General features: G+C 34.8%; 1 protein-coding gene and 1 pseudogene across 7 annotated transcripts in view; one reads left to right on the forward strand and one right to left on the reverse strand.

Annotated features, from left to right (window-relative positions):
* Nucleotides 1-18,361, reverse strand: part of LOC145268614 (protein phosphatase 3 catalytic subunit alpha-like) — a 435,971-nt gene that overhangs the window by 246,676 nt on the left and 170,934 nt on the right. For all 7 annotated transcript variants that reach the window (XM_080124090.1, XM_080124087.1, XM_080124089.1 and 4 more), the window contains exon 3: nt 1,156-1,280. In XM_080124090.1, the coding sequence (XP_079980216.1) occupies nt 1,156-1,280 (125 nt within the window). The remainder of the gene's footprint in view (nt 1-1,155; nt 1,281-18,361) is intronic.
* On the forward strand, nt 18,038-18,171 carry LOC145268948 (U2 spliceosomal RNA; annotated as a pseudogene).

Below are 18,361 nucleotides of genomic sequence, written 5' to 3' on the forward strand. Positions count from 1 at the left end.
AACAAAAAAACTGTTAGACTTTAGTTTTCCAAACACAAAAGTCAGTCGAAATGTAATTCCATTATACGACGATTAGAAAAAAAACGTCTGAATCGAATCAGGTTTCAATTTTCCCTTTTGATGCTTTCAATTTTCAAAGCTTGACGGAATTTTTTATAGCTTATAATTAAAAATAAATAAATAAAAACAAGTGAAGCATGCATGGTTCCCCCATGAGTACACGATGAACGAGGCATGAAAAAAAGACTAAGTTAAGCATTTGCCCCCCCCCCCCATTTAGCTCTCAAAGTCCACAGGGAACATAAAATCCTGGTAAAAATGAACAAATGGTGCAGGTTTAGGCTTTAACATGTAAATTTGAGTTCTGCACCATGCAAAAAAAAAACAAAAAAAAAAAAAAAAAAAAAAAAACAAATGACGAAGTCCATCATTTGCCCCCCCCCCCCCCCCCCAACCCCCACCCCTCGCCCGGCACCATTTTGCCCCAAAAGTCCCCAAGGTCTTAACATTTAAATTTGAGTTCAGCACTATGCAAAACTGCTAAATAGACATACACAGAAAATTTTGGACAAATATGGTAAAATAGTCCCAAAAATGGAGTGTTTTTATTAGCCCTAAAAGAGCCCCTGGGGTACACTCAAGAGTCATCACAAAGTATAGACAAACAAAATTATATAGAAATCAGTTAGTTACAACTTTTTGTTTTATAAAAATCCAACGCATCAATTTTTTTTTAATAAACACAAAAGTGTCAATTTTAGCCATTTTAACCCAAAAGGCATCCCTAGGGAAGCAACTGGAGTTTTCCCGGAAAATACGTTCTGTTACTTTTTTTTTTACTCATCATGTTTAATGTTTGTGCAAAATTTCAAAAATTTCCAAGGCGTAGTTATTGAGAAAAGTGCATACAGATAAATGGACGAACAGACGAGAGTGAATTTACAGGTCCACCCTCCTTTTGTCGGGATAAAAAAAAAAAAAAAAAAAAAAAGGATTCTTGTCATCATTCATACGGCAATGTAAATTCAGTTCAATTCTCAGAAATCGACTCCTGCCATCTCAACTTCAGGTTTTTTATTACGCCATTTGCAAATAAATGCATATTAAAAAACTGCAGCAATAACAATTCAAGTATTATGATGATTTCAAACTTACCTCTATGCTAAAATATCCTCTGTCTACATAGTCTCCTAAAAAGAGGTAACGCGTTGTCGCAGGTGGGCCTCCAACTTCAAATAGTTTCATTAAGTCATAAAACTGGCCATGAATATCACCACAGACTGGAAAAGAGAATAAAAAAAACAAAAATAAATAAACAATGAATTTGTGTTGGAAAAAAAAAAGAAAAAAAGCAAATATAGTTGGTCCAAATCATTGAAAAAATTTTTTATTAAAAGTTGGCAATATATTAAACTAGCCTGGGTGCCTGGCATTGCCTGGGTGTTCGGAGGTGTGTGTTGAGAACAAAATAAATGGTAGTAGGCAAGCTTGAACCCGCACCACGAAGGAAGAAAAGAATGTGAAAAAAAAAAAGTGACGTCTTTACTGTTGCATCCATCACACAACTGGAAGTGGCAAAGGTTTAAATTAAGGCTAGTCAATCGAAAAAATGGGAGGACTTAAAAATATCGACGAAAAAAGTAACTCCTCTTTGTAGAAAACTGCCCAATTGAGGGTGAAGAAACTAATGTTTTTAACTAATTTTTCGATATTTGTCGTCTGAAAGCTCGAGCCTCAAAACTGTAAAATTTCTCATGAAAATCTCTCAGCTCTGTTGAAAGTTTTAGGCGGACATACAAACATACATATATACAATCAAACAAATGGGGGAGATTTATATTATAGACTAGCCTGTGTGCCCAGCATTGCCCGGGTGTTTGGAGGTGTGTGTTGAGAAACAAAAAAAAATTGAAATGAGGCGATGACTTTTGAAGATATCGGTGAAAAAAGAGACTCCCTCCTGTAGAAAAGTGCCCAGTTGAGGGGGAAGGAATTAATGTTTTTGGACAATTTTTCGATATTTGTCGTTCGAAGGGTCGAGCTTCAAAATGATACCAATCTTGTGAAAGTGTCGAAAGTTTTTGAGAGACATACAAACATGTATTTAAGCAGACAGGTGAGATTTATATTATAGACTAGCGGCGTTGCCCGAGTGTTTGTAGGTGTGTGTGTTGGGGGGGGGGGGGTTGATAACAAAAAAAAGTTTTGGTAGTAGGTAGGATCGAACCAGAAGCCTTCAGGCAAAGGTGGAAAATAAAGTGTGAAAAAAAAAAAAAAAAAAAAAAAAACTGACACATTACCCGCTCGGTCAGCAAGAAAAACAGAAAAACGTTTGAATTTACTTAAGCATTAAAACTGAATTGACAGGTGCGCGAATTGAATGAGGTCAAATAGAAATCTCGCAGTTAACTTACTCCGAGGCAGTTTTTTGGGGTTTGTTTACCCAACTTTAGCTGGTTTTGTTTTCCCAGCTCCCCATAAAAAGGGGATTGTCCAAATTGAATAGCAATTGTCTGATATAAGGGGTTTCCCCCCGGATTGATCAAAGGCTTATTGCTTTCTGGGTGTTCCTGGTACGAAAGCCAGGAACAATGTCTTCGCTTCAGATTAGTTTCACTTTTATGCGAAAAAGCACAACACACATGAGGGGAGCCAAAACAGCAAGAATTTTGTAAAAGTTGATGTAAATAAATATAAACGTGACGCGCGTTTGCAAATAGTAGATATTACAATCTCCCCGATATATAAAAAGTTCTAAAACGTACCAACTTCACGGTGAACCGCCCCCACCCTCCGAAAAAAGCCTTTGCTGGACATAAAAAAATGTGCACACACATTTTGCCTTTTATATATAACAAGCGCAATCAAAGACAAGTTACAGACTACATGACTATGGGAAGCTGGAGGTCATAAAAAGTCAAAGTATAGTGTTCAACCAATGACAAATGTTGTTGAACTTTTAAGAATACTCAGAGTTGGTGTCGGAATTTTTCTAATTCAACTTAAATTAGGTTTCGGAATTTTGAGATGATTAATAATTTGTATTTTTTTTTTTTTTTTTTTTTACTTGGGAGTCAGCACTTATCAAGGCCTGAAAGCCCTCGAGGATACAGGTTGATAAATGTAAGGTGGTAGTATAGTAATTGTTAATGATGTAAATTGGACAGAATTTGATTATTTATGACGACGGCCTAACAAGAATTTGTTTACATTGGAATTGAAGGCTACCATATTGTATTTAACCGAGAAGCAAGCCAGTGGAACAGTGTTCCACGGATAGACAGTTCCAAGATTATCAGTCTAATGTTCTCATGTTGAGTGCTATTTTCACAACTTTTCGATTGATGTAACTTCCAACCTTCAGGTTATCTTGTAAGACTCTGGAATTTGTACAGAATTTTGAATGAAACCCTTTATTTAATGCACAAATAACATGCTTTCGTTTCATCAGCCATGACTGACTAGAAGTCATAATTCATAAATGTATATCAATTATCACTCGCACCGAGTCAACACTGCATAAAGACCTGCAGTGCAGTAGTTAAAATACAAGTTAAATTTCAAGTCCAACATAAACAAATTCCTGATGAATCATCCCCTTAAGTAAGACACTTTATCAAATCTCCAATACTAACATACTGTACACACAATAACCCTTATCCCCAAGTGGCTTCCGGGCTTTGATAAGTGGTGACTACCTTGTAAAAAAAAAAAAAAAAAAAAAAAATACTCGCTAAAATTCAATTGTAAATTAGTCTTCTAGTGGTTGAATATCCAATCCTTAGTGCAGGATGCACTCAAAAAATACAATTGCGAATTAGGACTTCTACACGGTCATGGCTGACAGAACGAGATCATGCTATTCCCATTAAATAAAGGGTCTGATCAAAATGATGTGCAGAAGATTCAAGTTTCACATGAAGGTCAAAGGTTACATCGACTGAAACGCGGTATGAAAACAGTTGTGTTTGAATAATAAAAACTAACGGGACCTGTGGAAATTCCACAGGGGACTCATTCATATGTAATATATTGATGTTGGCATTCTGTAGATGTTCAGCATAAATGAAGATGCTCTGATATCATTGTAACTTCTTTGTTAAGACTGCAAAAGTATTTATCTAAGCTAAGCGGGGGCACCCAGTGTAGCCCGGTCGTAAAGTACGGTTAAATACGATATTTTACTTCTTGCAGATTTCGTATATATTATTATAGAGTTAATGTTTATATATTACTAATGGGGGTGTCCAGAGTTGGCCAGGTGTTTGGAGGTGTGTGCTGAGAAAAAAAAAAGTTGTATTAGGCAGGCAGGCTCGAACCCGAAGCCTCGACACGAAGACAGAAAAGAAAGTGAAAGGAAACGTGACACTTTACCGCTCGGGCACGATGCGACAGGAAGTGAAAAGCGTTCTAATTTAGCGATCAAAAAGTTGACATGGAGAAAGTCTAAGTTAAGTGAAGGAGTTCACGCAGACGAAGAAATTAAATCACGCACTTAAGTTTGGCTGTAAGCCAGTTGAGCTTTCAGCTTTCTGCCATATTTGCTTCCGAACGATGGGGGGGGGCACCAGCTCCCACCCAAGAGGGTCAGATCTGGCAATGTCTTAATGAATAGCAATTGTCTGATATGAAGGATATTCCCCACAGTGATCAAAGCTGATTGCCTTTCAACACGTGCTGGCTACGAAGGTCAGCGAATCGCTTTTATTTCGATTCAATTTCACTTTATTTATATGAGAAAGACAAACAAACACTGGAAACCATTTTTTTTTTTTTTTTTTTAAACTTGTTCAAAATAAATGTAGAGATGACCTCCGTTCGCAAATCGTAGATATTAAAATCTAGGGAGTATATAAAAAGTTCTAAAACATAGTACCCCCCCCCCCGAGGAAAAAGCTTTTGCTGGACATACAAAAATGCTCAGCCGTTTTATTCTTTTATATATATACTAGCGGGAGTATGCAGCGATGCCCGGGTGTTTTTGGGTAAATCCAAACTTGGTAAAATAAAAATAAAAGTTTTGGTAGGTGAGTATGAGAATCGAAACCGAACCCTTGAGGTAAAGTTGGAAATTAAAGTGTGAAAAAAAAAACAAAAAAACGTGCAACGTTAACCATTGGGCCACCGTGACATACAACAGAGACACGTTTGAATTTATTTAAGTATTAAAAACAGGTGTCCGTAATAAAAGTTAACTCTGCTGCTTCCATTTGACCTAATTAAGAAGGTCAAATAGAAGTCACGCAGTTAACTTTTGCTGCGAGGCAGCAGTTGGGTGTGTTTACTCAAATTTGACTGTTTTTTCCCCCAACAGATGTTGGGGAGGGGCAACCCAGCTCCCAATTGTCCAGATTGAATAGCAATTGTCTGATATACAAGATTGATCAAAGCTGATTGCTTCTGGACGTTTCCCGGTGCGATTGCTAGGAACACTGCCTGAGCTTTGAATTAGTTTCGCTTTTTATACGAAAAAGCCTAATTAACACGCGAGAAGCCAAAATAGCAATAATTTTGTAAAAGTCGATGTAAATAAATCTATACGCTATACGCGTTCTCAAATTCTAGACATTATCTACGGCCTATATAAACAGTTGTAAGCGATCGTGACCCCCCCCGACCGTGTGCGAGAAAAGCCTTTGCGAGACATACACGAAATGGTCACACACATTTTGTCTTTTATATATATATATATATATATATATATATATATGTATATATATAAAGTTGCGATTTCAAAAATAAAAAATATATCCATATTACTTGAATGCATCAGCTTGAATTGAAACCTAAAGAAAAACTTATAAAAAAAAATATATAACTAGAGTTCCTTCAGCTATAATCGAAACTGAAACCAAAACTTATGAAGAATTTCGCAAGAAACACTCGCCTAGCTGAAAACACTATCAACAATTCCCCTCACTCTTTATCTGTGCCTAAACCTAAACGTAGATTCCATGAACAAAGCTTCTTTCTTAGAACTGCACGCCTGTGGAATTGTCTTCCGTTTTCCTGCTTTCCAGCTGACCAGAATCTGATTGTCTTCAAGTCCAACATAAACAAGTTCTTGATGAGCTGTTCCACTTAACATTTTTACCGAATTTCCATTACTAACGATTACTATATTGTCCAATTAACTACTGTACACTCTTAACCCTTATCCTCGAGTGGTCTCTGGGCCTTGATAAGTGGTTATGCCTATGTAAAAAAAAAAAAAAAATTCTCAGTAAAATTATATATATATATATATATATAAAAAAAAAAAAAAAAAAATAGATGACGTCAGTGCAATCAGCTATAATCAAAACCAAAACCCAAACTTATGAAAAATTCTTGGTAAAATCATTTATGACAAGAAATAAAAGTACATAACAATTAAACGACCCGGATGTAAGCGTGACACAGGAAATAACGCCCTCGTATTAATATATATAGATAAAGAAAAAGTTGATTCGTATCAAGTCCAATTAAATCATTTTTCTAACATGCTTTGTCAATTTATTTTTACCGGAAATTTACCGTTTTGAAATGTAATAGACTACAATTGCTATCACTCCAAAGAATCAGGCAATCTGAATACTTGGAAGATTTTCAAATTCAAAGAAAAGTCAGACATTTTGGAATTCTAAACATCATCAATAATCAGAATTTTGAAATTCTAAGAGCGAAAAATTATCTTTTTCGACTCTGCAACCCTATATGTGAAACTTGAAAATAAAATACTATTTAAGTCTTAAAAAAGTTACTTGTTTAAATTTGAAAAACAACTGAATGTTATTTCAACTAAACAAACTTTTCAAGTTTAAATTTCAACTGTTGCAGTGGAAGTTCCATTAGTTCAGTACTCGATCACCCATGACCATAAGTAACGATCACAAACGATATAAAGATTTGGTTCAATAAAATCCCGTATACAAAATCCTTTTAATGCAGTCATTCCGGTCAATCATCCATGTTAGTAATTATAATCAGATTCAACTAAGTCTCATCCTCGTTTCCGTGTGATTTCTCCGTGGAAGTATTTGACAATAAGCTTATAAACAGATTTACATAATTTGTCTAAAAACAATCTAACCGAAACTAAATACATTCAATACACAAAAATTAGTTATCACAAACCAGCATAGAATTTAGTGCATGAAAACAAGTAAATATAATGGCTTTTATTTCAATTTTAACTTGTGATAACTCATTTTTGAGTCTATTTTGATCAAATTTAGATGTAAACAAAGTTTGTTTTTTTTTTCTTTATAAATGAACAATTTTTTTTCTCATTTCCGCAACGACCCATGGTGCAGTGGTTAGAGTACTTGGAAAACTGATTATAAAAGTGATATTCTCCTGAAGGTTGAAGGTTCAATTCTCAGTGTGGACGACTGAAAAATACGATCACGAATTACTATCTCTATCAAGTCATGGCTGACGGAGCAAGAGCATACTATCCCTTTGAAATAAAGGGTTCCGTTTGAAATTCTGTCCAAATTCTCAAGTTCGACAAAATACACCTGAAGAAGGTTGGAGGCTGCATCGACTGAAACGTTGTGAAAATGACATTCAAGATGAGAACAGTAGTCCGAGGAATCCAAATAATTTGAATTTTTTCATGTGTTATTAATCTGGAGCTTAGTTGCTAAAGACCGATTAGATTGACAACTCTTTTTTGAACCCTATCTAAGAGGGAGAAACTAGGGGTAGATGCACCAGCCCAGATGTGGCAACAATACTCCATGCATGGGCGAATGGTGGTCTTGTAAAGGTACAGGATACTCTCAGGTGTGAGTAGTCTTCTAGCTCGATAGAGGGAACCCACATTCTTTGCAGCAGCCTTTGCAATATCCTCTAGGTATTTCTTCCAGTTCATATTGCCCGCAAATGTTAGGTAGGGGAGTTTGAAGGTGGAATTGTCAGGTAGGGTTCTATTTGTCATGGATATAGGGGGTTGGAGAGGCATCTTGTAATTGTTAAAGGAGAGCAGCTTAGTTTTACTAGCATTAAATGTCACCATCCATTTGCGAGCCCCATTCCACTATGGTCTGGAGGTCATTTTCGAAGGATTCTGCAATTGTCTTAGATTTATGTACATCTGTTCTTCCCTCATGCATATTATAGAGCGTTGTATCATCAGTTTGATTATCGAATGTTTCACAAGCCTATATTTTTATCATCATCGAAATCGATGAAATTGCCCCCCCCCTTTTTTTTTTTTAAATCAAATTGATCAACTGCCTGCTCTAATTAGGGACCCATTGCTGTGCTCTGGGAGGAAGCTTCACATGCCTCCTCCTCGTAATACATTGTCTAGAGAAGCTACTGTTGATTTTTATATATAATGGCTTGAATTCAAGTTTAAAATAAAAAAAAAAACAAGTATCATGGTTTAATTCGGCTTTGAACAGAAACATTCATTTCAAATGCACCCCTGTCATATAAAGAACCTACTATTGATTTTATATGTCAGACCTTTCTGCTTGTGTAGTAATAAAAGTTACTTAATGCACTTGTAATGTTAGGCTGTATAAGGTGTTAACTTTGGTCAGAATCGTCTGTTTCTTCTTTCATAGGATTTTTTTATTATCGATTATCAATACTTATTGAAGACATCCCAATACAAAACCTAAGAACATTGTCTGATACATAAAGTACATTTGTATGAAATTTCGTAAAAACTCAGTTGTTTCGGAGTCCATGGAGGAACAAACACACACACACATACACACACAGAGTTCCTTTTATATGACAATAAAGATATTTAAACAAATGTTATATTTCATGATTTTTTAAAAGCAGAACAAATAGATGTAGTGATCATGACCCAACAGCTAATGGATACGTCTAGTATTTTTAATATGCTTAAATTTATGCCTGGGATTGAGTTAGGTTTGAAAAAAAAAAAAAAAAAAAAAAAAAAAAAAAATTAATTGTTCTAATTGATAGTAATTTGTAATTAACTCCCCTATTATTTATAAGAAACTTATGTCTTTTAGGACATTTTTATTGCATAACTAAAAATATGTTGACAACGAAAACTCAATGGTAAACGACTTATAATAATGCAAAATGACATGCAAAGACTTGATTGACTTGCAACAATTATCGAAAGAGACTGCGAATGCTGATAATATGGAGAGCATTGTCACTCAGATTTCAGGGAACACTAGACACCAAGTAAGCGTGAATTTAAATTTCTTAGGACCCCTTAAATTTAAGCCACTTTGTCGAATCAAAATCATGTGACTGATTTTGATTAAAATAAGGATTCTAGGCACAAGGTTTAATAGCACTATATCTTGATTTTAATCTTCATACAGGACCTAACAGTGATAGTTTCTGTTTGGAGCGAATTAATTTTACCCATCCTGGGACGGGTATTTTTCTGGTGTTTAGATATGTATAAATATATTTGCCTATTCTTATAGACCATCAACACGTATGAGAAAATTTACTCGGGCAATGCAGCAAATTCTTATCTAAGAAAATCCAACAGTCGACCCCCACCACCGAGACAGCAAAGAAAGACAGAAAAATCAATACCTTCCAATAATCCGTGCTTAACACACGCACGCATATCCTACGATTATTATCGATGAATTAAATGCTATCACACAGAATCACATTCACACTTCTCGTTTTATGCAACAAAGTCAATCAAGATTAACAAAAGTGCAAAATGCGCAAATTTCTAAAGCACACATACACACACTTGCTGAGGGTCAGCGTCGACAAGATTTGAGCGAGGGCGATCGTTTATAAAAAGGAGAGAAAAACAAGATACCTACACGGCAGAAAAGAATCTGGGTGAAATCTCGTACGGAACGAGAGAAAAAGTGAGGCTACCATAAGATGAAAAAGCTGCACATGCAGTCGACAAACCTTAAGATGAGGAAGAATATTGAAGCTTTCGACCGAACAAAAATGGAGGAATCCATTAAACCTTCACATTTTATAGTCATTTTCATGCCAGACTAAACATACCTGTGACCTGATGGGTCAAAATAACAACCATGATTTATTTTAATTAGATTTTGCTGCTACCAGATAAGGCTGTCTGACCTAAAATGCACCAAACATTAATGTTATTGTTTTTTGTAACAATCTCTTTGTAAAACTCAATCACATAATAACCTGAAAATTTCTATGTCCTGGTGCATATATGCGTGTATGAACATGAATGCCTACTAGACACTATCCTCGAGTGGCTAAGTTTTCTCTGTACAAGGGTTTGTCAGAACAACCTGGCATGAGAATACTTTTCCCTAGAAGTAAACCCTGACCAAATATTTCAAAATCACATTTTTTATTCGCAGCCCAAATAAGATCTCCTCACTATGGTTAACCCACATTAGCTTTTACGAGGAATGGTGCACCTTCTCCAATGATGTTACCTCGAGTAAAAGCACGAAGCTGGATACTCTACCAGACTAGATAAATTCTAGTCTTAGAATCCAGGAAGATCAAGAGACCAAAATAAAAGATATACTACAACATATGGAAATGGTTAATTGGCGGGAGGAAAATTATGTTCTCAATTTCTTTACTAAATCAGTGTTTGGTTGATTGTTTTACGACATATCAACCCTTTTCAGGTTATCTAATACTGAATCCAATGATTTTGAAGAAACAGATTTTAATCAAATATATATATTTTTTTCTTTTTTAAGTCAGTTTCTATTTGACCCATAGTTGGCACCTTAAGAGGTACTACCACTTCTGGTCAGAGTGGACCTGGGAGCAATAGCAATTAAGGGGTGGCTCCACACTCTCCAAAACTGGGGCCTCACCATCGGATATAGTTTAAGGTCGTATCCAGGACCAACTCATTGTTTGAGAGATAAAGAACTTTAATGAAACATTTGAATATCTATGTATCTCATATAGAGTTCAAGCGTTAGCCCCAGGTCGTGGGCCCTTTTATTTCCGAGAACTTCAACTGAAGTAAAATAAAACAATATATGTTACTTGTTTATTGTTATATAAACATGCTCACATCCCGCTGCTACAAATAGCCACTTGTTTCAATCAAACAACAGATATCATCAGGCAGCGACTTGACTATTCAAAAGTTCAATGAATAATCTTTTTGAATAGTCAAGTCGCTGCCTGATGATATCTGTTGTTTGATTGAAACAAGTGGCTATTTGTAGCAGCGGGATGTGAGCATGTTTATATAACAATAAACAAGTATTATCAGCTCTTTTTATTGAGCACTATCTAACAACCTCGTTGAATTCATTAGTCCATTACTTTTGAATATAAAAAAACCCGAGTATATATATATATATGTATATATATATATATATATATATATATTATAAAAATATATATGGCAATTAAGCTACACAGAATATTCCACATTTCATTCTCAAGAGAATTTGTCGATATTTAAATTTATTCCACCATATATACTCATCAGAAGAGCAGGAACTCATCAATTTGAAGAGTTCCTGTTCTGATGAGTCAAGGTAGAAAAAGTTTCAAAAATTGACAGAATTACCTGAATAATTCTGCGCTACAAAACAGGTGCTGTCAAGAATTGAACATTTACACATACTGTAAGAAATAAACAGTAAGATGGACAACATCTTGAAATTTGGAATATAGACTTTTGTTATATGCTCTGTAGTTACATTGAGCTTTATAAATAAAGGATTGGTATAAATAAAAGGTTAAATATTATTGAATAAGCATATTTTCCCATAAACATTATATCTTTTTTTTTATTACCGTTTTAGCTGCTTAGTTACACATGCTGTGATTACCGAATTGTATCAAGGATCCGATAATTTCAGACTTTACAGAAATAATTATAATTATAGAATCATAATTATTTCTGTTAAAGTCTGATGAAATTATCGGATCGTCGATATGATACGGTAATTGAAATATGTGTAACTAAGCAGATAAAACATATATATATATATATATATATATATATAAGTTTTATATATATATATGTTTTATTTTTTTCTTACATATTTATCTGCTTAGTTACACATGTTTCGGTCACCAAATCGTATTACTGATCCAGTAACTTCAGACAGAAAGGATCATTATGATTAGAAAAATGATATTAGAAGTAGTGCGAAAGATATATATATTTGCTCTGCAAGTATTGAGAACTCTTCAGATTTTTACTAATTACCATTTTTGCTATATATGTATGTGTGTGTTGGGACAATTAATTGGAATCGAAAAAAATCAGAACTTTTGAAAGTACTGGAATCACTATCAGAAATTTTTTTTTTTGCCTATTTTCCAATGTCAAAAACGATTCTTTTAATTGTATATTCTATTTGATTTTGTTTAAAGCAAAATTTCCCACTTCTGGTAGTAATAATAAAATATTTATTGATTTTAAGCGAACAGTAAAAGTAAAATCTATATATTATCTCCCACGAGTGTTTATTTTTACGTGTGAAAAAATATCTGCACATTCAACATTTGTTTTTACAGTTATCGGGGGGGGGGGGGATAACTTCATATTTCAAGATTTATAAAGAATCGGAAAAAATATTGCAATTCTCTAGTCTATATATATATATATATATATACATACACATACACATATATATATTATAGTGTTGGAATGATTAATCAGAATGGGGGATATCAAGAAAGAAAAAAACTTAACTTTTTGGGATATCGGAATTGGAAAAATTATCGCTTATTTTCCGATGCCAAAAAATGATGCCGTTAATTGGTTGCTTTTGTGTTTTATCGGAGTGAAACTTAATTTTCCATGACAAAATGATAAATATTGATTTTTACATTACCAGCAAAATTAAAATCTATAGACCACTTTAAAAGTGTATGTTGTACGTTTGTGAAAATAGATGCGTTTTTGCGGTAATCTGTATATAAAAAAAAAAAAAGAAACCTCTATAATCACATACTAAAGAATTTTTAAGAGAATCGGTAATTCTATCAGAAAATCGTCCCATCGCACATATAACAAACAAATGACAAAAGTCTATCTTCAAAATTTCATGATGTTGACCATCTTACAATTTATTCCTTTAATCACGTTGACATTCACAATTCTTGACAACACCCATTTCGTAGCGCAAAATCATTAATTTAATTATTATATCATTCAATGAATCTATTCTGCGCTCTTCAAGTTTTCGGATTTTGTAATCATGTCCAAATGCATTTTATTTTTTATTTATTTTTTTTACATAGGCATCACCACTTATCAAGGCCCAGAGCGTTAAAGAGTGTACAGTAATCAATTGGACAATATAGTAATCGTTACTAATCGAAATTCGGTAAATTTGTTAGCTTAAGTGGAACGGCTCATCAAGAACTTGTTTACGTTGCAATGGAAGACAACCATATTGTAGTCAGCTGGAAAGTAGGTAAACAGAACAGAGTTCCACAGGCGTGCAGTTCTAAGAAAGAAACTTTGTTCATGGAATCTACATTTAGATTTAGGCACAGATAAGGAGTGGGGGAAATTATTGATAGTGGTTTCAGCTAGACAAGTGTTTCTCATGAATGCTTAGCGAGAGGGGGGGCCCATAGATTGGAGCTCAGACGAGCACTTTCCATAAAAATAATAAAACAGAGAAAGGCTCACGTCTCTTCTGTGAGAAAGAGGTTGCAGGGAAGAGAAAAGGGCATTCTCCATTAGGCTACGAAGTCTGTCAATGCAGGATAAGATCTTCCTAGCAGCTCCTGCCCAGATGTGACAGCAATACTCCATCCTTAGATGTACCTGGCTCTTGTAGAGGTAGAGAATTGCATCAGCAGGTAGCTATCTACTGGATCGATAGAAGGATCCCATCATTTTTCCAGTGACCTTGGCAACGGATTTGATGTACGTATGCCATTTTAGATCAGGAGTAAAGGTCAAGCCATATATATATATATATATATATATTTGGAAAAATCAATTGTAAAAATGATATTCGCCTGAAGGTTCAGTTCTCAGAGTGGGTGAATTGCAAATTACATAGGACATCTATCAAATCATGCTATCCTCGTGAAGTAAATAAAGGGTCTGTTTGAAATTCTGTCTAAATTCCTGAGTTAGATAAGATACACTTGAAGAAGGTCGGAGGTTACATTGACTGAAATGTTGTGAAAATGACACTAAAGATGAGAACAGTTGTCTGAAGAATCCAATTAAGACGAATAATCAATTTTCATTCGGAAAATTGAAAAATGTAATTGTTGTTTTATGATTAGAATTCAATTTAACTTTTTTTTTATTCACAAAACATTTTTTTATAAAATTAAATATTCGTATCCTTATTTCTATATATACAATTAATTCCTAAACTAATTAACCGATCATTATGAATTTTGGAACACAGCTGCTAGTGTAAGTTTTTGTACAATTTTAATAGACATACAGACATCAAATTAAGAAATATTCACTAAATTTCAGTTTCCTTTGGAAGATTTTCAAGTGATTTTAAGGGGTATATTAACTATTTGCACCTACCCTCGACAAGATACAATCGTATGCCTTAGAGACTGGCATAAAGATATACGCCAAGAATACAAAGTTACTGAGAGCACAGGCCTTCTTCTAAATGGAAAACAACTGTTTGTTCTCAACACAGAAACCTTTGAAGCGTTCGATTGGTTGAAATATTTTTGTTCTATCATTTTCAACCGCATCAGCGATGTTTGCATTGCCTTCTGTCGGCTCTGATCTCGAAAAAAAAAAAATAAGGCTGAACACTAAAGTCAGAATCTACCAGGCTTTAATCTAGACCCTCCTCCTTTATGGGCCGCCAGACTTGATCTGGGTGGGCAAGTAACCTACATAAAATCGAGGTCACTGACCATCACTACCTATGTACCATGCTCAGTGTTTGTTGGAAATAGTTTGTCCCCAACATCCACTCCTCCAAAAATCTCTTTGGCACCTTTGTTAGTTCAGCCATGTTCTTCAACAACACCCAGGTTACTTCCTGTGTAGTTATCAATCCAGCTCCACCACCAGACTGGAAGAATTGTCACGGTGATCAACTCAAAACCTGGCTCAGGACAGCTAAGCAGGAAGGTAAATTGATTCTGGGCACTCACTTTTATAAGGTTCATTGCTGGAACCACAAATGGCTTGCACTTATAATAAAAACAGCCTTGGATCACTGTGCCTAGTCAGTCAGTGTTTGGTCAACTTGTTGGAAAGAGTCAGACCAACAGAGCCAGCATGAATGCCACAACCATAACTACTACCATGAAGAGTTCCTTGGCTTTCAGGTTAGGAAGAAAGTGTAGTATCTGTTTTAGTGTTGCGCTTAGTCTTTTCTGTCCTCGGTCAGTGAAGGAGAAGTCGTTCTAGACTGAGGAGCTGGATTTTACATTAAAAACTATGTCCAGCCCTCACAGGCAGGCAAGTATATAGAAACTAGTTTGACTTACCTGCCACTTGAAGTGTAAAGATTGTCAGATGAACAATAGTATCAGAGAATTGGTCAAAATATATCAGAATGACGTTTTATCCATCAAGTTACATTCCTGGAAACTAATGTAAATATTTTTATTCTTCTAAAACACAAATTTTTGCATCGATAACATTGTTCTATCTAAACAACAAAAATCATCATAATCAATTATCAGCAAAACTAACCGGTGTTTTCCGGGAAGCTAATAACATAACTATTGTGTTTTATTGTAATTTTTATTCCGTAAATCATTAATATAGATTTTAAAAAAAATGTCAATTTTAATTCCGATTTTAGTCATGCATTTTTAATGAAAAAATGTTGCGAGTCAATCCCTGCTCTAGCATTATTTTCACGGCTCGATTGAACGACTCGTAAAGCATTCGAAACAAACACTTGTCAAGTTACAACAACTCAATAATTTCTATTATTCTGTGCCTAAAACTAAACAAAAATTATGTGAGCAAAGTTGTCTGTTTTTCCTAGGACTGTTCGCCTGTTGTAACCCAATACTGTGGAGTTACTTCCCAACTGACTATAACATGGTAGTTTTCAAGTCGAACGTAAATAAGTTCATGTTAATCCACCTCCTTAAATAATTAGGTATTAGTGCACTTATTGATCCATGCAGAAATAACGCTATTTAAAAAGCCATTCTTAACATGGGGAGGGTGTTTTGTACCTATTCTATACTTTAACCTTATAACTGAATAAAAAAAAAAAAAACTTTAATTAAACTTGGAAATACGATTTAAAAAATAGCACGGATCAGTAAGTGCACTAGTACCAATAATTAAACCCTACCTATGTTCCAGTATTATCAATCATCAGCTTTCTCACCGGCCATCTGACACTCGATCCTTATCCTCGAGTGGCCTTTAGGCCGTGATAAGTGATGATCCTCCTCATAGTAAAAAAACAAAAAAAAGTACTATAATTATTGTTGTTGTTGGTACAATTATCATTTATTCATCTTTCAATACATTCCTTATACTCGGGTCAACTCGAATGCCTACTGGAAGGAACTTGAATGCCTACTAGACACTATCCTCAACTGTCTAAGGTCTCTATACAGGGGTTTGTTAGAACAACCTGGCACAAGGATAATTTTCCCTACAAGTAAAGCGCGACTAAATATTCAAAACCACATAGTATTTAATCGCAGCCCAAATAAGATCTCAGTATAGCTAGCCCTGATGCATCTTTTCCAAGTGATATTACCTCAATTAGCAACACGAAGCTGGATACTTCAGATTTATCCTAAAATCTATTAAGACCAAGAGACCACAAGAAATCTGTTAAGACATTAAAATCGTCGCTTAGAGAGAGAATAATGATGTATCTGACTACTTTACTAACTCAGTGTCAGAAAGGTAAGAGAGAACCTTACTAAAATATTTGAATATCGACATATCTCAGAGAGAGATCAAGTGTTAACCCTCTCAAGGATGGGGGTCTGCCGATTCCCGAGAACTTTGAAGTAAATTAAAAGAAGAGAGAAGTCGAAACGTTATGCATTTTTAAATATTGTTCAATTAATTTCCTTTAAAATATATATATATATATATATATATATATCTCAAACATCTTTCAATAGGCTTACAGCCGTGCTTCGTGTTTGCGCGATGAATACCATGGAACAAAAACGACCCATGTAATCCCGAAAGCCGAAAGCACACCCTATCTTTTCAAAAGGAGGACATAATTCCTGGGACGGTGGTCAGTTTAGAGGGAACAAATTGTAAAGTTTGATCCTGTTTAAAGTCTTTAAATCTAGCCAGTGCGCAAAAAAAAAAAAAAAATAAATAAATAAAATAAAATAAAAATAAAAAAATATTTTTTTATTTATACAGGGTGTCCCAAAAGAACTGACGGATTTGAAATTTCAGCCAAAAGTACCACTTGGCCTTTTGGTCAAGATCAAAGTGTAGCATCTGTTCTTCAGATGCTGCACTTTCATTTCTTGTTCTCTTTCGGTGGAGGAGCAGTCCTTCACGACTGAGACAATTTTATTTTTGTACCTTTTCTCCACGTTAAAAAACGACCCTGGTGTCTAACTGTCCCGTGGGGAGGTATAGTAAATGGGTACAATAAATAACCATTCCTCGGTGATGTGACAACTCCTGATGAATGTGGTAGGTTAATCTTGATGTTCTGAAATCTTTTTTTACTGCTTCTGTTGTTCCATCTTATATTTAATTCAGCTTTTTTTTGGGGGGGGGGGCACCCTGTATCATTCAAACACTACTGTGTTTGAATATATGGTAAAATGGCAGTTTTAGTCATTTAGAACTGCTTTAAAGCTTCAGCGCTCACTCATTTTTCGACCAACTTTCAAACAATTATTACAGTTTATAGATGACCTCAGCTATATTGTGAAAAAAAAAATTTAATTTTCGTTCAGTAAAACAAAAGTTATGGATTTAGTGGTGTCCAAAATCGTAAAAATTCGTAAGGAGGTGAGTGACGTTTTTTTTTATGACTGGTTTCATAGCAACCATGTCGCTTCAGTGACTACTGTTGCTACCAATTCACTGCACTCGTGAAAAGAGAAGTAACAAATTAAACAGAGAGAATGAAAGAGATAATTTGGGGGATTTTATTGCGAGCAGATTAGTACCGTACATTGTTATTACATATGTAAGCTTTCTTGGCCTTTTGGTCAAGATCAAAGTGTAGTATCTGTTCTTCAGATGCTGCACTTCATTTTCTTGTTCTCTTTCGGTGGAGGAGAAATCCTTCACGACTGAGACAATTTTTTATTTTTGTACCTTTTCTCCACGTTAAAAAACGACCCTGGTGTCTAACTCCGTCCTGTGGGGAGGCATAGTAAATAGGTACATATGTGGATGTTATGTTTATGGGGGCAAAAAAAATAAGACTGAAATTAAACAAAGAACACGTGAATTTACCGGAAGCCTTGAAAAATCATGGATTACAATATAAAGTGCATGAAAAGTCATATG

This window comes from Euprymna scolopes, chromosome 44 (assembly GCF_053919585.1).
Source record: "Euprymna scolopes isolate OS-2025 chromosome 44, ASM5391958v1, whole genome shotgun sequence".
NCBI lineage: Eukaryota > Metazoa > Mollusca > Cephalopoda > Sepiida > Sepiolidae > Euprymna > Euprymna scolopes.